This window comes from Diabrotica undecimpunctata, chromosome 3 (genome assembly GCF_040954645.1).
Source record: "Diabrotica undecimpunctata isolate CICGRU chromosome 3, icDiaUnde3, whole genome shotgun sequence".
Classification (NCBI taxonomy): Eukaryota; Metazoa; Arthropoda; class Insecta; order Coleoptera; family Chrysomelidae; genus Diabrotica; species Diabrotica undecimpunctata.
The window spans coordinates 83,711,224-83,731,640 of record NC_092805.1 but is presented as its reverse complement, the minus strand read 5'-3'; the positions used below and the strand labels follow the sequence as shown (position 1 = coordinate 83,731,640).

At 36.8% G+C, this 20,417-nt stretch overlaps 1 protein-coding gene across 2 annotated transcripts in view; it reads right to left on the bottom strand.

Annotated features, from left to right (window-relative positions):
* Positions 1-2,552: 2,552 nt before the first annotated feature.
* LOC140435678 (retinaldehyde-binding protein 1-like) overlaps positions 2,553-20,417 on the bottom strand; it is a 57,743-nt gene continuing 39,878 nt past the window's right edge. Inside the window, exons 4-5 of one of the 2 annotated variants that reach the window (XM_072524398.1) lie at positions 15,754-15,930; positions 2,553-2,903 (exon numbers count right to left, since the gene is read on the bottom strand). In XM_072524398.1, the coding sequence (XP_072380499.1) occupies positions 2,715-2,903; positions 15,754-15,930 (366 nt within the window). In that variant the 3' untranslated portion in view covers positions 2,553-2,714. The remainder of the gene's footprint in view (positions 2,904-15,753; positions 15,931-20,417) is intronic. The other variant, XM_072524399.1, reaches the window with a different exon arrangement.

Here is a 20,417-nt window from a genome sequence, read left to right as displayed (position 1 = left end):
GGCCCCACTCGCCCCACTCGGGTTCCACTTTGGAACTTCTTCGAGTAACATAAATGTTTATAAAAAATATACTGATTTTGTTGGTTGATAGTAGTTGGATACAGTTTGCTTGCAGTTTATTGGAGTGTCTTACCATAATCTCATTATATTTTAACTTTAACTTTACCAGAAAAGCCACCCCGCCGTACCCGTCAAGGCGGTCTTCCCTAATAACGTTATAACCTGCAAAATTTACATATTTTGATGGCTTAAACCACGTCTCTGAAAGCATAGCAATATCTATATCTTCACTAATTAACATATTTTGAAGATTTTCTTTATTAGAAATAGCTGATCTACAATTCCACTGGCAAATCTTAAAACAACTCTTCATTAGATATTGCATTAAATTTATCTTGAATAATACTAAGTAAAGCTGATTCTTGAATTTCAAATTTATTTTGTTGTTTTAAGATTCCTATAATGGATAAAATTAAACCTAGTAAAGCATTCTCCGTAACAGTGACACAAGTCTCCTGATGAGGGTGATTCAATGTTAAGTTTGAAGTGTAATTTTGTTTTTCGAAAACGGCTGTCGATGAACTTGGTAAATGAATTTTTTTGTGTAAATTATCCTGTTGTTGAGACCGCACCAACCTAGGTCTTTTGTGAGAAACCGCAGCTTGGCTGCATTTGGGAAGAAGGAAATATATTAGATTGTGACTGAAAAGCATTAGAATTACTATTTAAATTGTGATTACTGTCGGCTATATAATTATGGTTTAAAATTTCGATCGGTCCCGGATATTTATTAACCACTTGTGCATAAGTAAATTTAGGGTTTTTTTTGTTAGCTTCGGTATAAGATAAATTTTGCTCAGTCATTAATTTTTTAATTGCTTTTTGTCTATTGAATTCTGGACACTCTTTTATTTCATTTGTATAATGTTTTCCACTACAATCGAAACATGATTTTTCTACTAAATTTTTTTTATAGTCTTTTGTCTCGTGTCCCTCTTTACACTTTAAACAGCGAACATTACTTTTACACTGCTTTATTAAATGACCGTACCTATAACAATGAAAGCATAGTAGGACCTTTTGCTCGTAGGGTTCTACCGGAATTCTTACATGATTAATGCATATATATTGTGGTAACTTAGATGCTTTAAAAGTAACAAAAAAGGTTTTTGTAGGCACGTATTCTTTAGTACCGTCCTGTTTAATTACTTTGCGATTCATTCGTTTAACTGCCTCAACACTAAATTTACAATGCATATCAACTGGATTTATTTTCCCTTTAACATACCCTTCATCAAACTCATATATTTCGTATTATGCCAAATTTATGTGTAATAAATTTAGGAATATATGCCAACAAATTATATTTCTTTAAATTAACCGATTTTAATAAATTATTTGCCGATTTATAGTCTTTTAATTTAATTCTTAACCTATTACGCCCTATAGAATCTATGCAATTAATTTTGGAATCCAATTCTGGATGTTCTTTGAACAAAATATCTCCTATTCTAATTGCGTTTAATTTACCATCAAATTTATCTAGACTATTTTCAACATACACGTAAAAAGGAGCGGTATCTACATTATTATAAAAATTTGGAATACGTACTGGTTTTGCGTTTATATCTGTTGTTGTCTCCGTATGTTTTACGTTAGAATTATTAATTATTGTACTTACATTTGGATTATTGATATTTTCTATTGTTGTTTTGTCTAATACATTACGTTGTGATTCTACATCCATACCCCAAATATTTGGGACATCTATGTCACCTTTAGATGAGGGTTGAGTTCCAATTTGGGGGGTTTCACCAAACCCTGGTTGGCACTCGTATTATATACTCACTGTTAATTAAGTTTCTTATAAAATCTACTACACTCGAAATTTTAACAAAATTATTCAAAATTGGATACTGTTGTTAATTACTTCGCACTCGATAAATCAACCGGTCGATTCAATGATCACGAACGAACTGATTTCGCCACTTGGTACCTTGAGTATTTGAGTTTCCTGAAGACGCTACTTAAAAGGGTAACGAAACGTTGGGAGAAATCCAAACGAAACGAAATAGTCCAAACCAAAATGAATATAAATGAATTAGAAAATATTATGTATTTAATAATTTATAATTATAAGCATGTACTAATCTTGAAAATAGTCTGTAATTTCCTTTTGTCTATCTTGCGGAGATACGACCATATTCTGAAACAGTAGCACTGCTTCAGTAGCTAACTATTTGTTGACTCTGGGTAGTTGACATATTGTTTTCCATGCTTAAATGATTATTCATCAGATCGATTATCATCAGCTTCATCTTCTTCTTTGATAACACGTACATTGGTAACAATTTAGTCATCATTTAAAATTTAGAAACATACATCCAACGTATCCCATTATTCCTTTCTATTCTATCTATTATTTAGGTAAAACAATGTAACACCACATCGTAAATAGCAGCTTTGAGAGACTTCAAGATTCGACATCACACTGAATTTCTTGACAGTTTCGTGAACTAATTGATAATTTATTTGAAATTTAGAACAAACGATTTCACTAATATGTTTTTTAATTAATCAAAATTATACAAATTAAATTTATTTGAGTCGATACTCTCCTCTATTAAATTGATTTGGCCATTCAGCTACAAAAAGTCCATTTTTCTTTTACAAACAAAATAAAAAGAATGGTAAATATGGTGGATTTCTATGTTCTAGTTACATTCCTTTCTTAGTTTTTCTTCCACGTTCCAAAATTCTTGTCTCTCTGTAAATTGCTGTTTGGTAATTTCAGAGAGCTCTTTGAGATACGGTAATTTTCCGTTAAGATCTTTAGGCAAACAATCTTGAGCTACATATTCATAAAATTCTTCTATAATTAGATTGGAAGGATGTAAATGTATCTGTAAAAATAATATTTACTTTAATAATACAGAATCTACAGAATGAAATTAGTTTTTCTGGTTAAATTTAGATTTTTAAATCTATTAGAATTTATTGTAACTTTTACTTTTTAAACTAAGACCTAAAGAAGCGGCAAAAGTACTAAATACTGTGTATGATAATGGTATGAAATACTGTGCATGATGTAATAAAATAATTTAACAAAAGTGGTTATTACAAGAAAGACTACTCGAAGAAAGTGAACCATAAGTGGGAAGGAATAATTTATTGTACCAAAATAATTTAGAACTGTGCGTGATTTTTTTTTTTGGATTCCCTTTATTATAAACCGGTAGTACTGTAACCAATAGGCTTAGTGTCCATCTTACCTCTCATGATACTCATTTCAGAACTCTGAAACCCTGTACCAGCTTATATGTTTTTGGAGTAACTTGGTAGTCTCCAAAAAGTGTTTGCTGTTTGTAATCTAGTTTCTGACAGTTATGCAAAACTGTTTTAAGCTGTCTGCTATAGAATCTAACTCTTCAGCTTAAGTACAGATTCCTGCTTATTGACCGCTGTACTTCAGATCTGTTAGAGCATGTTCATACAATATACATTTTCGGTCGCGGACCGATATTTCCTACCCTTACAGCCTCTGGAACGATTTATTTTGATCTTTTTTGACTTTATGAGCTCTTTCCTCAATGATCTTGAATCCATACCATTGTGGCAATGTTATATTCTACCAGTCTGTCGAATTTTTCTTGACATTCCCACTCTAACCTATAATCCACCTTAGTGCTTCTAAGAGCTTCCATGGCTACTTGACTATTTGTGCGTGTAATGTACCTATCGAGCGGTTTTTCTAGAGTCTTCAGTACAAATGTCATCAGACTTATCTGCCTCAGATATTTTGTTGTTAGGTTTGGGCATAAAAGCAAAGTGCCCTAGTCAAATAGCTAGCCTATATTATCACACATCAATTTGTGGCGTTGGTCTTCCACCGCTCTGGCCCAACTGGGGATTAGATCAACATTTTCACCAAATAAAGACAGATATTACTTTTAACTTTAATACAAACTTTTACCGTATTTACAATTAGCCCAGCTGGTTATGCAAAAATCATCGATTTTACGGCAAAATTTTTCGCAGATATCTGAACCTTTTAAGACATAGGTGGGGGTTACTAGATGACGAATAGATGAAAAAGTACTCGTATTTTTACCTTGCATTTTTTTTTAACAATAATCTATGTTCAAAATTTGATTTTTTGTCTTTTCACAAGTTTTTTCCCCTATATTTTACATAAACAATATTTATATTATTTTTTTATATCGAGAATATCTTTATTTTCCCGTTTTTTAAATTCAAATTGATAAATAATTTACGGGGATATTTGCAAAAAAGCAGTTTTTTGCACTAGTTTATAAATGTTATTAATTTTTTTATTAACAAAATAAAATGTTAATACATTTGACCATCGAGGAATTGCCGTCTTTTAAATTTGGGCGAAATTTCCCCCCCGATCGGTAAAATAATTTAAAAGTTATTTAATTTGTTTATACCTGAGGCTAAATATTTAAACTATTGAACTTGCTCTATTAATGGTGCTAGATACATTTAGCAAGGTTCATAGGATTCTTTAAGCCTCAAACTATCTCAGAAGTTAAATGCATATTGCGTTTTCATCGAAATTATTTACAAAATAAACGTTTGAAAAAGGGGTATGTTTTTTACTTATAAACAATTGTAATAACTTCTATATTTTTCAAGCTTCGTTGTACGTACAACCATTGGATAGCTGGTAAAAAAACTCACATTAAAAAAACCTTCTATATCCAATACGAACGAAGTTAGGGACTATTTTTTAAAAAATCATATCTCCATTGTTTATAAACATTAAGAAGTAAAATTTGCACAAATTTTAAATGAAAATCGAAACTTTATATTGAAACTTATAGCTGTAAAATTTATCCAATTTTTTGAAACTTACAGCACTTCGAAACGAAGGTACTTTCGAAAGATCCACATACGAAAGTGGAGGGGATAATTGTTTCAGCTCCGTTTTTTTTTCTAGATCGGAACTTCAAATTGAAACACGTAGGAAAAATTTATATTATCTCGGCTTCCATTATAATGAAAGAGAAATATGAATAACTACATAGTTTTCACTGGCCGGGAAACATGGTAAAAATCGGAAAAATAGAGTCCATTTGAAATTCACAGTAAAAACTTACTTTTTTTTAATTTGAAATAGTCTGTCACAGTATTAATAATGATGACATAATTTTCACCCCCCTGCCCTCAACCCGCCCCGAAAATCTCGAAAAATCCCGGAAAATCAACTTATTTTGTAAATTAAATTTCAGGTAATATTTTACACATTATATTATTATATTCCTTATATTAATTATAATTGTGTTAATTTTCCGGGATTTTCCGAGATTTTCGGGCGGGGGGAATTATGTCATCATTATTAATACTGCGACAGACTATTCCAGCCAAATTTTTACGGTGGATTTTAAATGGACTCAATTTTTTTGAGGTTTCCCATATTTTCCGGCCAGTGAAAACTATGTAGTTATTCATATTTCGACGAGCTACCCCAGATTAAAAAAACGAGGCTTCTAGCTGCATTAGAAGCCGAGATAATGTAAATTTATCCTACATATTTGTAGTTCAATTTGAAGTTCCAATTTCGAAAAAAAACAGTTATTCTCCACTTTCCTATGTCGATCTTTCGAAAGTACCTTTATTTCGAAGAGCTGTAAGTTTCGAAAAATTGGATGAATTTTATAGCTATAAGTTTAAATATAAAGTTTAGATTTTCGTTCACAATTTGTGCAAATTTTACTTCTTAATGTTTATAAACAATGAAGATATGATTTTAAAAAAAAAAGTCCCTAACTTCGTTCCTATTGGTCATAGAAGGTTTTTTTTAATGTGAGTTTTTTTACCAGCTATCCAATGGTTGTACGTACAAGTCTGTAGCTTGAAAAATATAGAAGTTATTATAATTGTTTATAAGTAAAAAACATCACACGCATTTCAAACTTTTATAATTTCTAAATAATTTCGATAAAAACGCAACACTCATTTAACTTCTGAGCTAGTTTAACACTTTCACTGCCAGTTGGGATTAGTGCGCCATCGCGAGGAGCCAACAAGTTTTTCGTACTTAATTACGTAATTAATTACGAAGTAGACACTTTTTTTAGGGTTATTTATATTTCGGGAGTATAAAACAATACTATAATAAAAAAAAAACAAAACTACTCCGATCGGAGTCAGTGGCACCGACGGCCAGTTTTGGTGTGACGTCGGCGAATGTGGCCAGCTGACTCCGATCGGAGTAGTCACTTAAATACACTAGCGTAAACGTTGTTATTAAAAACATTATTTTAATTTTAATATTTAATTTTTATATTAAAATAAACACTAAACATCAAAAAATAAAATCATTTTACTTACAACGAAAAACACGAAAACAGAAGAAAAGAAATCCAAAAGAATCAATAAACATGGAACTAATAATGAAATTTTTATAAACTACAAAGAATCATGATATTTATCAAAACACTGAGGGCATAACCCCGGATTGTCAATACATTCATTGCACTGGAATATAATTTGTTTTCTGCCTTTTCCATCTTTAGTGCACTGCTTTCGTTTTACCCTAAGTGTGTTCCCTTTATCGTGAGTGAATTCAGTTATCTTCATAATAGAATGTTTTGGTCCTGCACGTCTAGGAGGCCTGGGAGCAATTACAACTCCTGATTTATTGGAAAGAAGAGCATTGATGATAGAAATCCGAAAATCATACAATGTCATTTTTTGATTTGCAGAATTGATATTGTATAACTTCAAAGCTTATATAACTTTGCGCGAACAGCTGTACGACGTGTATAAATAACTTTTTGTACCACCTAATGGTCTTTCTTTCACAAGGGTAATACGCAAGAAGCTGATCTTGGTGGTCAATGCCTGCCATATATTTGTTGTATTCAATTATTGACAACGGTTTTTGTTTTTCAACTCCTCTTCTGTTGGTAGTTATTTGAAGTTCATTGTCATATTGTGTTGTGATGTACATGACTTTCCGTTTATCCTTCCATTTGCCTAGATGCACACCTTGTCTGAATGCGGACACATTTTCTCCCACGTTGATTTTCTTTTTTGACAATTCTGGTGGATTTTCTTTTAGGTTGGACCTCAAGGTACCCGTACAATATGTTTTTCTATCAAGAAGTTGTTTTGCCAAGGAAAAGCTATTGTAGAAGTTATCCATGTACAGAGCATGGCCGTTATCCAATATATCCTCCGTAAGTTTCAAAACTACCTTTGATGCATATCCGGTACCACTGAGTTTAGCATCATTCGCCCCTGTGTACACATGGAACCACAGAACAGTCCCATTCGGCTCTGTCAACATATATAGCTTGATCCCATACTTGTGCCGCTTGTTTTTTATGTATTGGCGGAACCCTAAGCGTCCTCTCCATAATATGCTTTCGTCTAAGGAAAACTGTTTCCCGGGACAATAACTGTTTTTCATTTTGTTATTAAAATAATCAATGACATGTCTGATCCGCTTCAGAACATCTCTGTTAGGTTCATTCGTATCTTCATTTTCGGAGTAGAAATGTAAACATCTCAAAATCAAGAGGAAGTGATTTCTACTCATTTGGTCTCGAAAGAAAGGAAAGTTGAACAGTCTCTCGGTAGTTTTCCAATAATCTTGTAATCGGGACAATGGGACCATTCCCATAGCAAATAGAAGTCCAATGAATGTTTTAAATTCGTCAACGGTTAAATCTTTCCATGCGGTAATGCGAGCTTTTTCCGACGAATTTTCACATAAGACGTTAACAGCATTTTTATTCGTTTCTTGAATAATGAAATTCTCGTCGAACAGTAAAAAGAAGAAATCAATTGGGTTGTTTCCGGGTTTTGCTACTAACAATTCCTGTTTTTTTTTGTGAAATCGAAAATTTTCATTTCATTTGGACTTTAAGAATTGCTTGCCCAACCGGTATTTGGACCTAAAGTGGGTACAGTTGTTTGGGCAAGGTTAGTACCTTGTAAGTTGTTAGCTGGTGGCTGCTGTGCCTGCTCGACTTCTTCATCGTCGTCACTATCAGATACTAAACCTTCAGATGGTTCATATTCTGATTCACTTGATGAGAAAAGTTCATAATCACTTGTATTCACTGCATATTCAAGTTCTTCTTGAGTTAACGTTCCTTGCATGCTACTGAGAGCACTTGCGTTTGCTTCGCGACGGCCCAGCCTCGTCTTCTCCACTCATTTTCGTAATATAAAAAGTGTAAAAGTCCTACAAATAACACAATTTTAGGCAGGTATTACAGAACATCAAAATGTTGAAATAAAAAACCAAGCCGATAAATTACGTCTCGGAATACCTTTCAGCTATGCCAGACCGAGAGACATACATTAGCGATCGAAGCCAATAATCTACTGACGCTCTGACGCAGGCAGGCAGACGCGTAAAGCGAAGTGGTTTCTTTAATCTAAGAGTGAAGCCATACTTCATTGTAGCGTTGATTTGTGAATGGGTGTTTTTCTTCTGTGTTGGGTGTGTCTGATGTCCTGCTTTAGGCTTGTGCCTCTTCAGGACGTGTTTCCTTTATTGGTGGGTGTGGCACTGGGATTTTTGTGGTGTCCACTGGTGGTGCTGTGTTGTTGGTGGTTGTGCTGCTTTGCTAGTCCTGGACAATCGGGGGCGAAAGGGTTAGAAGTGAACGGTTCCTTTCAGAATATTTTTTGATCTAAAAACAGAATTAGTAAATATGTGAAATTTATATGTTTATTAATTTGAAAATTCAATTTAATTTTTGAGTGAATATCGCGGCGCGTGAGGGCAGCTGTGGACTGGTAACCTCGCAAACGACGGGGTATCGTTGTGCAATGGGATCGGAAAACCACAGAAAACCGATCCCCCCCCGTCGGTTGTCAGTTCGGAAGGAACTTTCGGTATTATAATATACGGCGGTAATAGAGGGGAGTTGCCTCCTGTATGTCAATGTATTCGTCCGGAAGTTCGTTGCTGGCGAGTTCCAGCAGAATAGTGGGTAGGAATGGGAGTTTGGGTTTAGGTCGTGGTCTGAATACATTGCCGAGGGACGAGCAGGTAGTTTTTAGAATGCTTTGGGCTCTGAGGTTTTGGCCCCGAATGGTGCGAATTGTATAACTCCTGCTCAGAGAGGAAAGCCTCTCATTAATGGGCTGGATGTTCGACAGGCGATGAATGAGTGCCGAGGGATAGTCGCATCGTTTTCGGTTGAGTTTGCGTAAGATTCTCCTTTCCAGTGAGATTAGTCTATTGTTGAGGTGCTTTGGCATCACAGCACAGATGCAAGATCTGTACTCGATGACCGGTCTGATGAATGTTTTGTAAGTATGGATAAGTGTACGTGGTTGAGTGCGGCCGAATCTGCCAGTAAGAGCGTTGAGAAGTCCGAGCCGGCTCCTAACCTTACCACAGGTTTTTTCAGTGTCGTCCCTCCAGTTAAGTGTTTGAGTAAACACTACGCCGAGGTAGTCGACCTGGTTTCGGAGTCGGAGTCGTTCTCCCCATAGACTCAAATTGTGCCTTTCGGTTATGATTGGTGTGATGTATTGGCTGCGGTAAGGGTGTCTGAAAAGGATCATCTGTGTTTTGTTAGGGTTAGGTGTCACTCTCCATCTCTGGCACCATTGTTCCACAAGGAGCAGATGATCTCGAGCGAACCTAAGTATGGAGTCGATGTGTGGTGTGGTAGTAAGAAGTGCCGTATCGTCTGCGTATAGTAAGGTAGTAGTAAGTGTATGTCTGGGATTGGGAAAGTCGCTGTTGTATATTGTGTAAAGTATAGGTGCCAACACGGAACCCTGAGAGACTCCCGCAGTGGGAGTGAAGGATGTAGAGTATCGATCACGCTCCTTGACTGTAATCCGGCGTTGAGAGACGTATGAATGGATGAGTCTGACGAATGGAGTAGGTAGCCCGATGCTCACAAGTTTCTTGACCAGTCCCACATGCCAGACTTGGTCGAAGGCTTTTTGAACATCTAGGAAGATGCCTAGTGACAATTTGCCGTCGTTCAGACTTTGTGTGAGGTGTGTGACGATTTCAGTCAATGCCGTTTTTGTAGAGTACCCTTCTCTAAAGCCGAATTGGTAAGGTGGGATGATGTTGTGTTCTGTGGTGAAGTCTACGAGTCTTTCTTTGAGGATCCTCTCAAAGACTTTCGCCAATGAGTTCAGGAGAGATATCGGCCTGTAAGAGTGTGGGTTGGTACGCGGCTTGCCCTTTTTCAAGAGCATAATTGTATGTGATACTTTCCAAGGTTTTGGGAAGTAGCAGAGTTTAAGAGAGGCATTGACTATGTTCGTCAAGTGTAGAGTGACGCTCAGCGGGAGGTGACGCACACAGTTCCTGGCAATCTTGTCAGGCCCCGGTGCGTTTGATTTGCCGATTTGGCAGAATTGTATGAATGTTTGGTGATCCACAGGCGCCATGATTGGATGTTCATGGGGTGCCTGAGGGTCGAAAGGGGTTCTGAGCAGTCGTGTTATGTCTCTCTCTGCGCGATCACAGAAGGCATGATCGAATCTTGGATCGTCTGGAGATACTAAGGTGTTCTGAAGGTGGGTTTTGAAAGCTTCTGCTTTCTGTTCGTTTGAATTAATAATTTGATTGTTCACCACGAGGTGAGAAGGATTATTGGTTTTTTGTTTAGTTAGGCATTTGAATTTTCGCCAGAATTTGCCGCTGTCGCGGTAATCAAGACTGGAGGTCGCTGCAGCCCATTGTCTGGCCTGCAGATTGTTGACCTGTAGTTTGATCGCCGCAGACAGACGGTTATACTCTGTTTTGACGAGGGGATTGCGTGTGCGTTGGAATTGACGGAGGAGACGTCTTTTTTGTTTGATTTTATCGATGATGAACTGAGGTAGAGGTGGTTTGTTAGGGTTGATTACCCTATTAGGGACCGACAAATCAATTGCTTGATTTATCAGGTTAGTAATTTCCGTGATACCTCGGTCGATATCATCAGGGTAAAGAAGATTGCCTAACTCTGGAGTGTTATTTGACAGGTGTGTTTGGAAGAGTTCCCAGTTGGCGCGTTTGTAGTCTCTTATTACTTTAGGAGGGTTAGGAGGTGGAGGATTTAGTAACTGTTCTTTAACCAGCAGAGGAAGGTGATCCGACGTTATAGAATCGCCCAGGAAACACTCGTCAGCCAGTCGATCAATTAGGTCGTACGTGCATACGATATGATCGACGACTGACAGGTCCAGCGGACCCACAAACGTCGGTTCACGGTTGCGAATGCGGTGTAGAGGGAGGTTAAGGAGCAGATCCGAGAGAACATTGCCTGCACGGTTCACGGCCGTGTCGCCATATCTGGTGTGTCTGGCGTTAAAGTCTCCTAGGATGATAGCCTTGTTCAGGCTGGAGACGTAGTCAAACAATGTCTCGGATAGCGGTTGTGGAGGATGCTTGTAATAAGAGACAATGGTAACGGTCTCGTTATTGTCGAGGTGGATGTCAACTGCCAGGAAGTCTTCATCATTGAGAAGGATGTGAGGAGGAATGGTATGTAGGGAAAAAGGGATGCCATATTTAATCAGGAAGCCAATGCCGTGAGACGTTTGGCTTTTTAGACGGTGTAGTGTGCAGTATCCTGGGAAAATGGGATCGTGTTTGGCGAGGGTGTCGGAGAGGGCAAGGATCTGAATATTGTGGTGTTGGAGGATATGTTTGATGAAGGGGCGTTTTCTCGCAACACCCTGGCAGTTCACAGCACCAATCGTACTGTCCATTAGAGGGGCAGGAAGGTGATGGATGCTTTGTTGCTGTGGGTGACAAGAGTGCTCTTGTGCCCAAACATCAAGGTGGTGAAATGATTTGTAATGTCTAGGATGAGTTGGCGGCGGTCAGGAAGGAGGTTGATCAGGATGAGCGAGGTGAACTCCATGACCGTCTTCATGTCTGAAGTTAGTTCATATGGAGGATCTCGCTTTTCGGTAGTGATAGGTTGAGTCTCTTGCGGGGTCTTGGGTGTTTCCCTTCTGTGGGGGCATTTGGCCGAATAAGCCGCATGGTCACCGCCACAGTTGGGACATTTTGGTGATTGAGGTGTGGGACAGGCCGTGGATTTATGGTCTTGGCCACAGGTAGGACAGCGGTACTGCTTTTGCGGGCACTCCTGAATGGTATGCCCGTTCTGGCTGCACCTGCCGCAGTATTTTGGGATAGGAGGAACTGGGTTAGCGTTAAGTGGTAACTCAACGTGTAATCGGAGGCCGTCCATAAAGATACCTCTGGTCAACATCTCTGTGTACTTAAGTTCACTCGACGTGACCAGCTTTACGAACGTCGTGGGTAGGTTTGACTTAGATATGATCCTCCATAGACGAACTACGGGGATATCCATGTCGGTGAAGGCACGTGTGAGGTCGGCGTCAGAGTAGACACGTTCGACTCCTTTGACGACGACCATGTATGTAGGTTTGGAAGAGCGTTTGGGATTTCTGGGTGCTGGGATGTGTTTGGGTGAGACGAGGACTTTTGGACAACCCAGCGCATCACGGAGCTTGCGTTGTAACTCGACATGATATACCGGATGGAAGGTGGTTAAGTGTGCAATTTGGGTAGGAAGGACCTTGACGGTCGAGATTTGGTTTAGCAGGATCTCTCGGGTGTTTATGATGCGGAAGAAATCTCTTTGGGTCGATTTCTCTATGGGAATGTTGGTGATAGTATAGTTGAAGGATTTGGGTTGGGTGGAAGTAGTGGCCTGGGAGGCAGGGACGGTAGTTCTAGGAGTGGTGGTGGCGTTAGCGTATGAAGCGGTTGTGTTTTGTGTGGAAGGTGGGATGATAGGAGCGTGTGTTGGTTGTGGATTTCGTGTGTTTGTTGGTTGTGTGTTGACTGTATTAATAAGTTGTGAAGATTGGATGTTTGTCGCTGAAGCGGCATGGGTGGATGTAGGTTGGGTGGTATTGGTATGTATGGTGAGGTTTTGTTGTGGTTGTGAGGCTAAAGTGGTGATAGGAGGAGTGCGTGTATTAAGGATTGCAGATGATCGGGTCAGCTGCAGTTGCGCTATCAACCGATCGATCTGTTCTACGGGTAGGGTGGAAATAATATCTGACACGAAAGTGTCAGATAGGTTAGTGTTGATATTGGATTGGGTGGTATCTGGGATGTGCATTGTGGGTGGGAAAGAAGTGATCGGTGGCATGGTGGTGTTGGTAGGTGTGATTGAGGTCTGAGTTGCGGGTGTCCTTTGTGAGGGTAGCGGTGGGAAGTCGTAATTATCGATGGAGGGCATGTCTCTGGAGTGTTGCCCTGGGTCGGGTGGTTCGGCAGGAACGACTCTGTTCGACCTGTTGGAGCGGGTCGACCTTGGCATGTTCAAAGTGGAATGCTAGGTAAATTTACCCAGATGACACCTGTTTTCAAGCACCTTGTGCAATGTGCAGGATGGCTGGTAAGCCGGACTATACTTAACTATATTGAGCGCTAGCGGTCCCCCGTAGATATTATAATAAATTGGTATAGTGCAGATTTGTGCCAGCACGACTGTTTACAGACTCCGACGGAAGCTGTAAGCCCCGGCAACGGCCTGCGTGGATGGCTTCTTACGGACCGCCCACTAAGCCTACACCGTGACCAGCAGAATCTCCGTCAGAGAGTACAAATCGCCGGTAGACTAGCAAAAAACACAGCACTTACCTTGTAAACTCCACGTCCGGCCACGTGGCGACCACGTGGTTGGTTACACCAGGATATCTCTTTGTATTCGCGGCTTTGTACTTCTTGGCCGGCTTCCAGCGGTCAGAGCTTGGCTTTGTCTATGACAGCCGTCTGACCCTTTGCTATGAAGACCTAAAAACCTAAAAAGCACTAACACTGTACACTACGTACACACAACGGCTACGTCCAGAGTGAAGCCAACTACTCCAATCGGAGTAGGGGGCATCGAAAGAATCCTATGAAATTTGCTAAATGTGTCTATAATAGCATCATTAATAGAGCAAGTTCAATAGTTTAAATATTTGGCCTCGGGGATAAATAAATTAAATTACTTTTAAACAATTTGACCGATCTGGGGAAAATTTCGCACAAATTTAAAAGATGGTAATTCCTCGACGTACAAATGTATTAATAACATTTTATTTTGTTAATAAAAAAATTAATAAAATTTATAAATTAGTGCAAAAAACTGCTTTTTAACAAAAATATCTCCGTAAATTATTTATCAATTTGAATTTAAAAAACGGGAAAATAAAGATATTCTTGATATAAAAAAATGATATGAATATTGTTTATGTAAAATATAAGGGAAAAACTTATAGACAAAAAATCAAATTGTGACCATAAATTATTGTTTAAAAAAAAACAAGGTAAAAATACGAGTACTTTTTCATCTATTCGTCATCTAGTAACCCCCACCTATGTCTCAAAAGCTTCAGATATCTGCGAAAAGTTGTTCCACCTTTTTTTTAAACAGACTTGGCTAAATTAGGATAGGGCGGGACTTGCGACCTCACATAAGAATGTGACTGTCAGCAGAATATTCTGAATTAATCTTCAATTGAAAATAGAACGCTTTGTCTCTAAACTCAGCTCACAATAACTATAACTGAAATAATAAAACATGTTTATTAAGTTATAAAAATGAATAAATTATTAAAATAACTTAAAGGTTTGTTGTCCTTATCTTACATTTAAAAAGGGAAAAAATGAAAGAAGTGTGAGCTAACGTTTCCTTTTATTTTCCGTCTGCTGATTTTTTAACTTAACATTATATTAATATTATTGACAAAAATACATTTGAAAGAGTGGTGATACGCTTTGGAGTTTAGTTACTCTATTTGTAGCAATGCGCATGTTTTCATAAATATTCTTGCAATAAACTCTGTGGCTTGGTCTGTTATTATTCTTCTAGGTACTCCATACCTCAAAATGAAATTTTCTACCCATAATTTGGCTACTGTTTTGGCTTCTTTGTTTTGTGTTACGTATCCTTTTACGTATTTTTTTAATTCGCATTGTAATGGAATGCATTGTAATGCTTACCAAGTCTATAAACATCGTGTCAAAAGGGCTAGAGATTACCTTATAAAGTATTGATATTATTGCAGACTGTTCCATCTCCTCGAAATGTCTTTTTCACGATTCTTTTTTATTCTTCTCAGTTCTTTATTATATTTAGTCACAGGTTTGCGATAATCGCCCCACTTACCCGATCTTTTGGCAAAATTAAGTTTTCGTCTATCTTCTGTTCCTTGATTTGTAAGGTTGTTATTTCACCACGGTAAATTCCTGTTGAAATTCCTCACTAATTCCGAACAATTGTCTTAAAACACCGACATGACAACCTCTTAAAATTACCATTGCCTAAACAATAATCTAGGTCTGTTTGTTAAGCTTTCCATTCTGTTTTACAAGGGTTACGTTAAGTTGCCATAATAAGCTCATTACCTGTTATTTTAAAGCATATTGTCGATGGTCCGAACAAGACATCTGACATGCCATTTTTTAACAGTTCTATAATAGCCACGTGAATCATAATCACTGTTATATCAATTATCTCCTTTCGTTTTTTCTTACATTTAATACTTCTAAATCATATTAAATACCAATGTGTAGTAGTAACCCAATCAATAAAGCAGGAAGAAGAAGAAGTTGTTTTGTCTCATCGATATTTACTGTCAACTGTTGCATGTTTTTCGATTATTGGTGAAAATAGAAAGAGGCAAATAACTGTATTATATAACTGTTTTATGTCATGATAAGTGGAAGCATTAACCAAAACAGCATTACCATTTTTTAAATAAAGGAATACTTACCCTTTCGAATACTTCATTTTTGACGAACGTTTTAACAAAGTTAAAGAATTGAGTTACTATAAAATTATTATTTAATATATGTATGGCCCTTAACCGCATAGGTAGTGCTTCCTGTATAAAACAAAAGAACTTCTTAATTAGATCATACGTCAATTTAGTTAAATGTCTAAGGCCTGCCTGAAAATATAATATTTGATTAATTTTTCCAAACTGTAAAAAAATATATACAATAATATTATATATTTTGAGGCTGGACACATATATTGGAGGGCTGAAATCTTGAGAATCCTAGAGATTTATAAAAAATCTCAACAAATAAAAATGAAGAAGTGGTGATGAACCCCATACCCTCATTAAAACGGAAAGAACATTACAAAACGCTATTTGAAGAAACAAGACCAAAATATAGTATTCTATCAGGAAATCCAATCCAAATTTTGGGAAAGCCGATTACAATAAATGAAGAAAGGGTTAAAAAGGCAATAACCTTGTTAAAAAATGGTCGTACTCCTGGTTCTGAAGGAATACCTCTAGAACCCCTAAAAAATATATACTACTACTACTTGTCGGTTTATAACGTTCTCAGCCGTTTTCCGACTTCCAATCGCCACTTAGACCGGTTGTTCCATAGATCTTCTTCTATGGCATTCTCTCTCAGTACTTTATTTATTCCTTCGCTCCAACTTTTTCTCGGTCTACCTCGTTTTCTCTTTCCTTCTGGTTGCCACTTTAGTATTTCTTTTGGCATTCGTTGTTCGTAAATTTTTTGTATGTGTCCGAACCAGATAAGTTGTTTTGTTGTTAGGTCATCTGTGATTGTTTGTTTGATTCCCATTATTTCTCTAATGCGTTCGTTGGTAATCCTTTCTCTTTTAGATCTTCCTGCGGCTCTTCTCCAAAAATCCATTTCCGTCGCTTTTAGCGTTGACAGTGTTCTTTCTTTCAGTGGCCATACCTCACAGCTGTAGAAAGTGATACTTTTTACTATAGTCTCATATATCCTCTTTTTATTTTCTTTGCTGATGGATTGGTCCCATAAAATGGTGTTTAACATTGTGATGGCTTTTCTCCTTGACGTATTTCTCTCTCTTATCGCTTTGTCTAATGTTCCATCTTGTGAAATAGTGATACCTAGGTATTTGTAGTCACAGCAGTGCTTTATCGTAGTGTTATCGTCTAATATGAGATCTTTTTGTTCTGCTCCAATGCACAGGTATTCGGTTTTCTTTTTATTTACTTCTAGACCCCATATATCATACTCTTCAATTAATTTTCGTGCCATATAGTTTAAATCGTCATAATCTTGAGCCATTATTACTTGATCATCTGCAAAGTTAAGCGTTTATACCATAGTATTGGTGAGCGGTATCCCCATTGTCCTGCATTTTTGTTTCCATCTTTTTAAAGCACTTTCGAGGTATATTTTAAATAAAGTGGGAGACAAGCAACATCCTTGCTTTAATCCTTTTGATGTAATAAATCCTGTTGTTATTTGTGTCCCTGCTTTTATCTTTGTTATTGTTTGGTTGTATAGCACTTTGACGGCTTTTATTAATTCTATATTAATATTCGTGCTTTCTATTGATTGCCACAGCTTCTTCAGTGGAACGCTGTCGTAGGCTTTCCGTAGGTCGACGAACAACATATGAATCTCTTGATTCCTTGCCATCTTTTTTTCTATTATCTGGGTTAAGGAGAAAATGTGGTCAATAGTGGATCGACCTGTAGGAAATCCTGCTTGTTCTTCTGCTTCATAATCTAAGTATTCTCTCTCGATTCGGTTCTTTAACACCTTTCCATATATTCGACTCATAGATCCGGTTACAGCTATTCCTCGGTAATTTTCACAATTATTTTTATCACCCTTTTTATGTATAGTGCTGAGGTATGATATCTTCCATTCCGTAGGGATTTCGCTTGTGTTTATGCATTCTTGAAAAAGTTGTAGAAGACATTCGTACAATTTGTTCGTTCCGTACTTAAACAATTCTCCGGGTATATCTCCTGGTCCGGGTGCTTTGTTCCTCTTCAGCTGTTTACATACATTTTTAATTTCCTCTTTTGTTAATCTTATTGGCGAGCCAACTATTGAAATTCTATCTTGGTTTTGATTTCTATGTTCCTGAAATTCGACTCTGTTCTCTACCAAAAGTCCTTTGAAATACTCTTCCCAGTCTTCAGGTTTTATGCTCTGTATTACTTCTTTATTCTTTTCTTTTGTCTATTTTTTTATCAGTTTCCAACTTTCTGTGCTTCTGGTTCCTCCTAGATAAGTATTTATTCGTTGGCAGTTTCTTTCCCAAGACTCGTTATTCTTCTTAGAGATTTTCCTTCGTACTTCTGCTTGTTTTTCCTTATATTTTATATAAGGAAAAAATATATCCACTAGATTAATAAAAATGATCACATTATTCTTTAACAGATACAGAAATGAGGAACCTGTACCACACAGATAAAATAAAGAATAGATGGTATCGATAAACACGAAAGAGAGTAAACAAGACCCTAATCATTACAGAGGAATAATCGTAACCAGCACATTAAGCCAACTATATTTAAGAGTTTTAAAAGATCTCATATGTGAAGAATATAATCCGTATGAATCTGAGGAGCAAAATAGGTTCAAAGCCAGTAGATCCCCAACGGACAACATTTTTAGCATAGCTGTACTTCTAAAACTAAATTGTAAAATAAAATATCGGAGGGCTTCCTGGTCACTACATTATATACAAGGATGCTGTATATCTCCAGTATTATTCAATATATACATTGATGAAGCGCTGATAAAGTGAAAGCATAAATGTAGGAGGAATAAATTGCCGTTAGGCGATACAATACTGTTACGTTTTTGATGAATTCAGAGATTAAATGACGCAAACGTGGTTTAATTAACTTTATTTAACTCCAAAAACTTACTAAATTACAAATATCACAAATTCTAATTATAATAATAATTTTCGCTTACAATTCACACTGATATCGTTTACAAAACAGTTCGATAACAAGATGCTCTTGAAGCTTACCTTACTGGAACATACTTGCATCGATAGAAACGGTGCGTAGTATATTTTCGGCGGTGAACATACAATGCTCGATAATGTACAGGACCGTAATTAGTGGTATTTAACATAACATCGCCCCCTTCTTTCAAACTGTTCGCCCCTGGACTGCAACTAAATAGTCCAGGTTGGTCGATTTTCTCCTTCATAAGCACACAGTCTTTTCAGGTAGACGATCTTCGGCTTACTCCAAGGCATCAGTTACACCCTATACACAAGGTCGTTTATCTTGTGTATTGTGTTTATCTTATTGGACTGAAGCAACTTGGAACTTAGATCTTTCTTTCTCGTTGGGTAGAGCTAGACTGCATCACCTTCCTTGAAGCGAACGGGAGTGGATTTCTGATTGAACCTAACCTTCGTCCGGTCACTGGTAAGTTTCAGCTTGTTGCTGGCGAAATCGTGGATCTTAATCAGTCTATCATTTAGGCCGCATACTTGGAGAGGGTATCTTGGTCCACCTCTCCGTCTAATAGATTGCCGTGTAGGAAGCACCAGTCTTACTTGCTGCTGGTATCCAGCCTAGGCATCCACATAATAAAAATTGGCAAGTAAGCAGAGCAACATATACGTTCTTCGAAAATGCAAAGCAAACAGTCGAATACATTGTCTGCAAGTGAAGGGCCATTGTTCGCCAACGCAATAACTACTTGGAACAGGTATTTTTAGAACCTGACTAGATAGAAATATCTCTCCTATGTGTATAATAGACTTGCTTAAAATTCTAGCTCTGTTTGACTGAATATGGATGTAGGGTATACACAAAAGGTCTTATAAACCACAATGTGGAAAAGGCAATAATTCGAAATCAACCGACTTCTTGGAAATCTACAATTTATGTTCGATAGTTGAACTATTAATTTCTTACTAGTAAATAAAACAAATGTTTTTATTAGGATTTCAGCATTATCATGTTTAACACCAGATTCGCTAGATGAAATTCGCTTAATTTTTCGAGTAAGGAAATTGTATTTCTAGTAGTTTCCATGGATTGAATCTACTTATTTGTAAAAGGTTTATAGCATTTAAAAGAAAGATTAAGCTTAAAGGTCTTTAAAACTTTGGTGAAGGACATTTGTTACTCTTAGAAGTAATGCAGGTCCTAACCTGGATGGAGGTTAATACGAACGTAAGAATAAGAGTGATTAAGTATAATATTTTAATATAATATATATATATATATATATATATATATATATATATATATATATATATATATATATATATTGAAATGATATTGAATATAGGAGAAAGAAAAATAGTGTTTAAAAAAAAATAATTTATAAGTTATATACTAGATAATATTAGATATAAAAAGTATTTGGTTATTTTAAAAAGTTATATACTATAGAATATATTTATATGAGGGCATTCTTAAGAAATTAACATAATAATAAGTGTAAAAAGTTTTTTTTTTATAATTATTATATATTTAAGTGAGCCATGTGCATAGGCAACCAAATATACTCTAAATAAATGACAAACAGAAACAATAGTTACGAATATAAAGTGGGGTTATTTGCTAATTTGAAATGTTTAGTTTACATATAGTTACGGATTTGAGGTAGTGTAGTTTATTAATTTAGGTTGTTTTATTTACATATA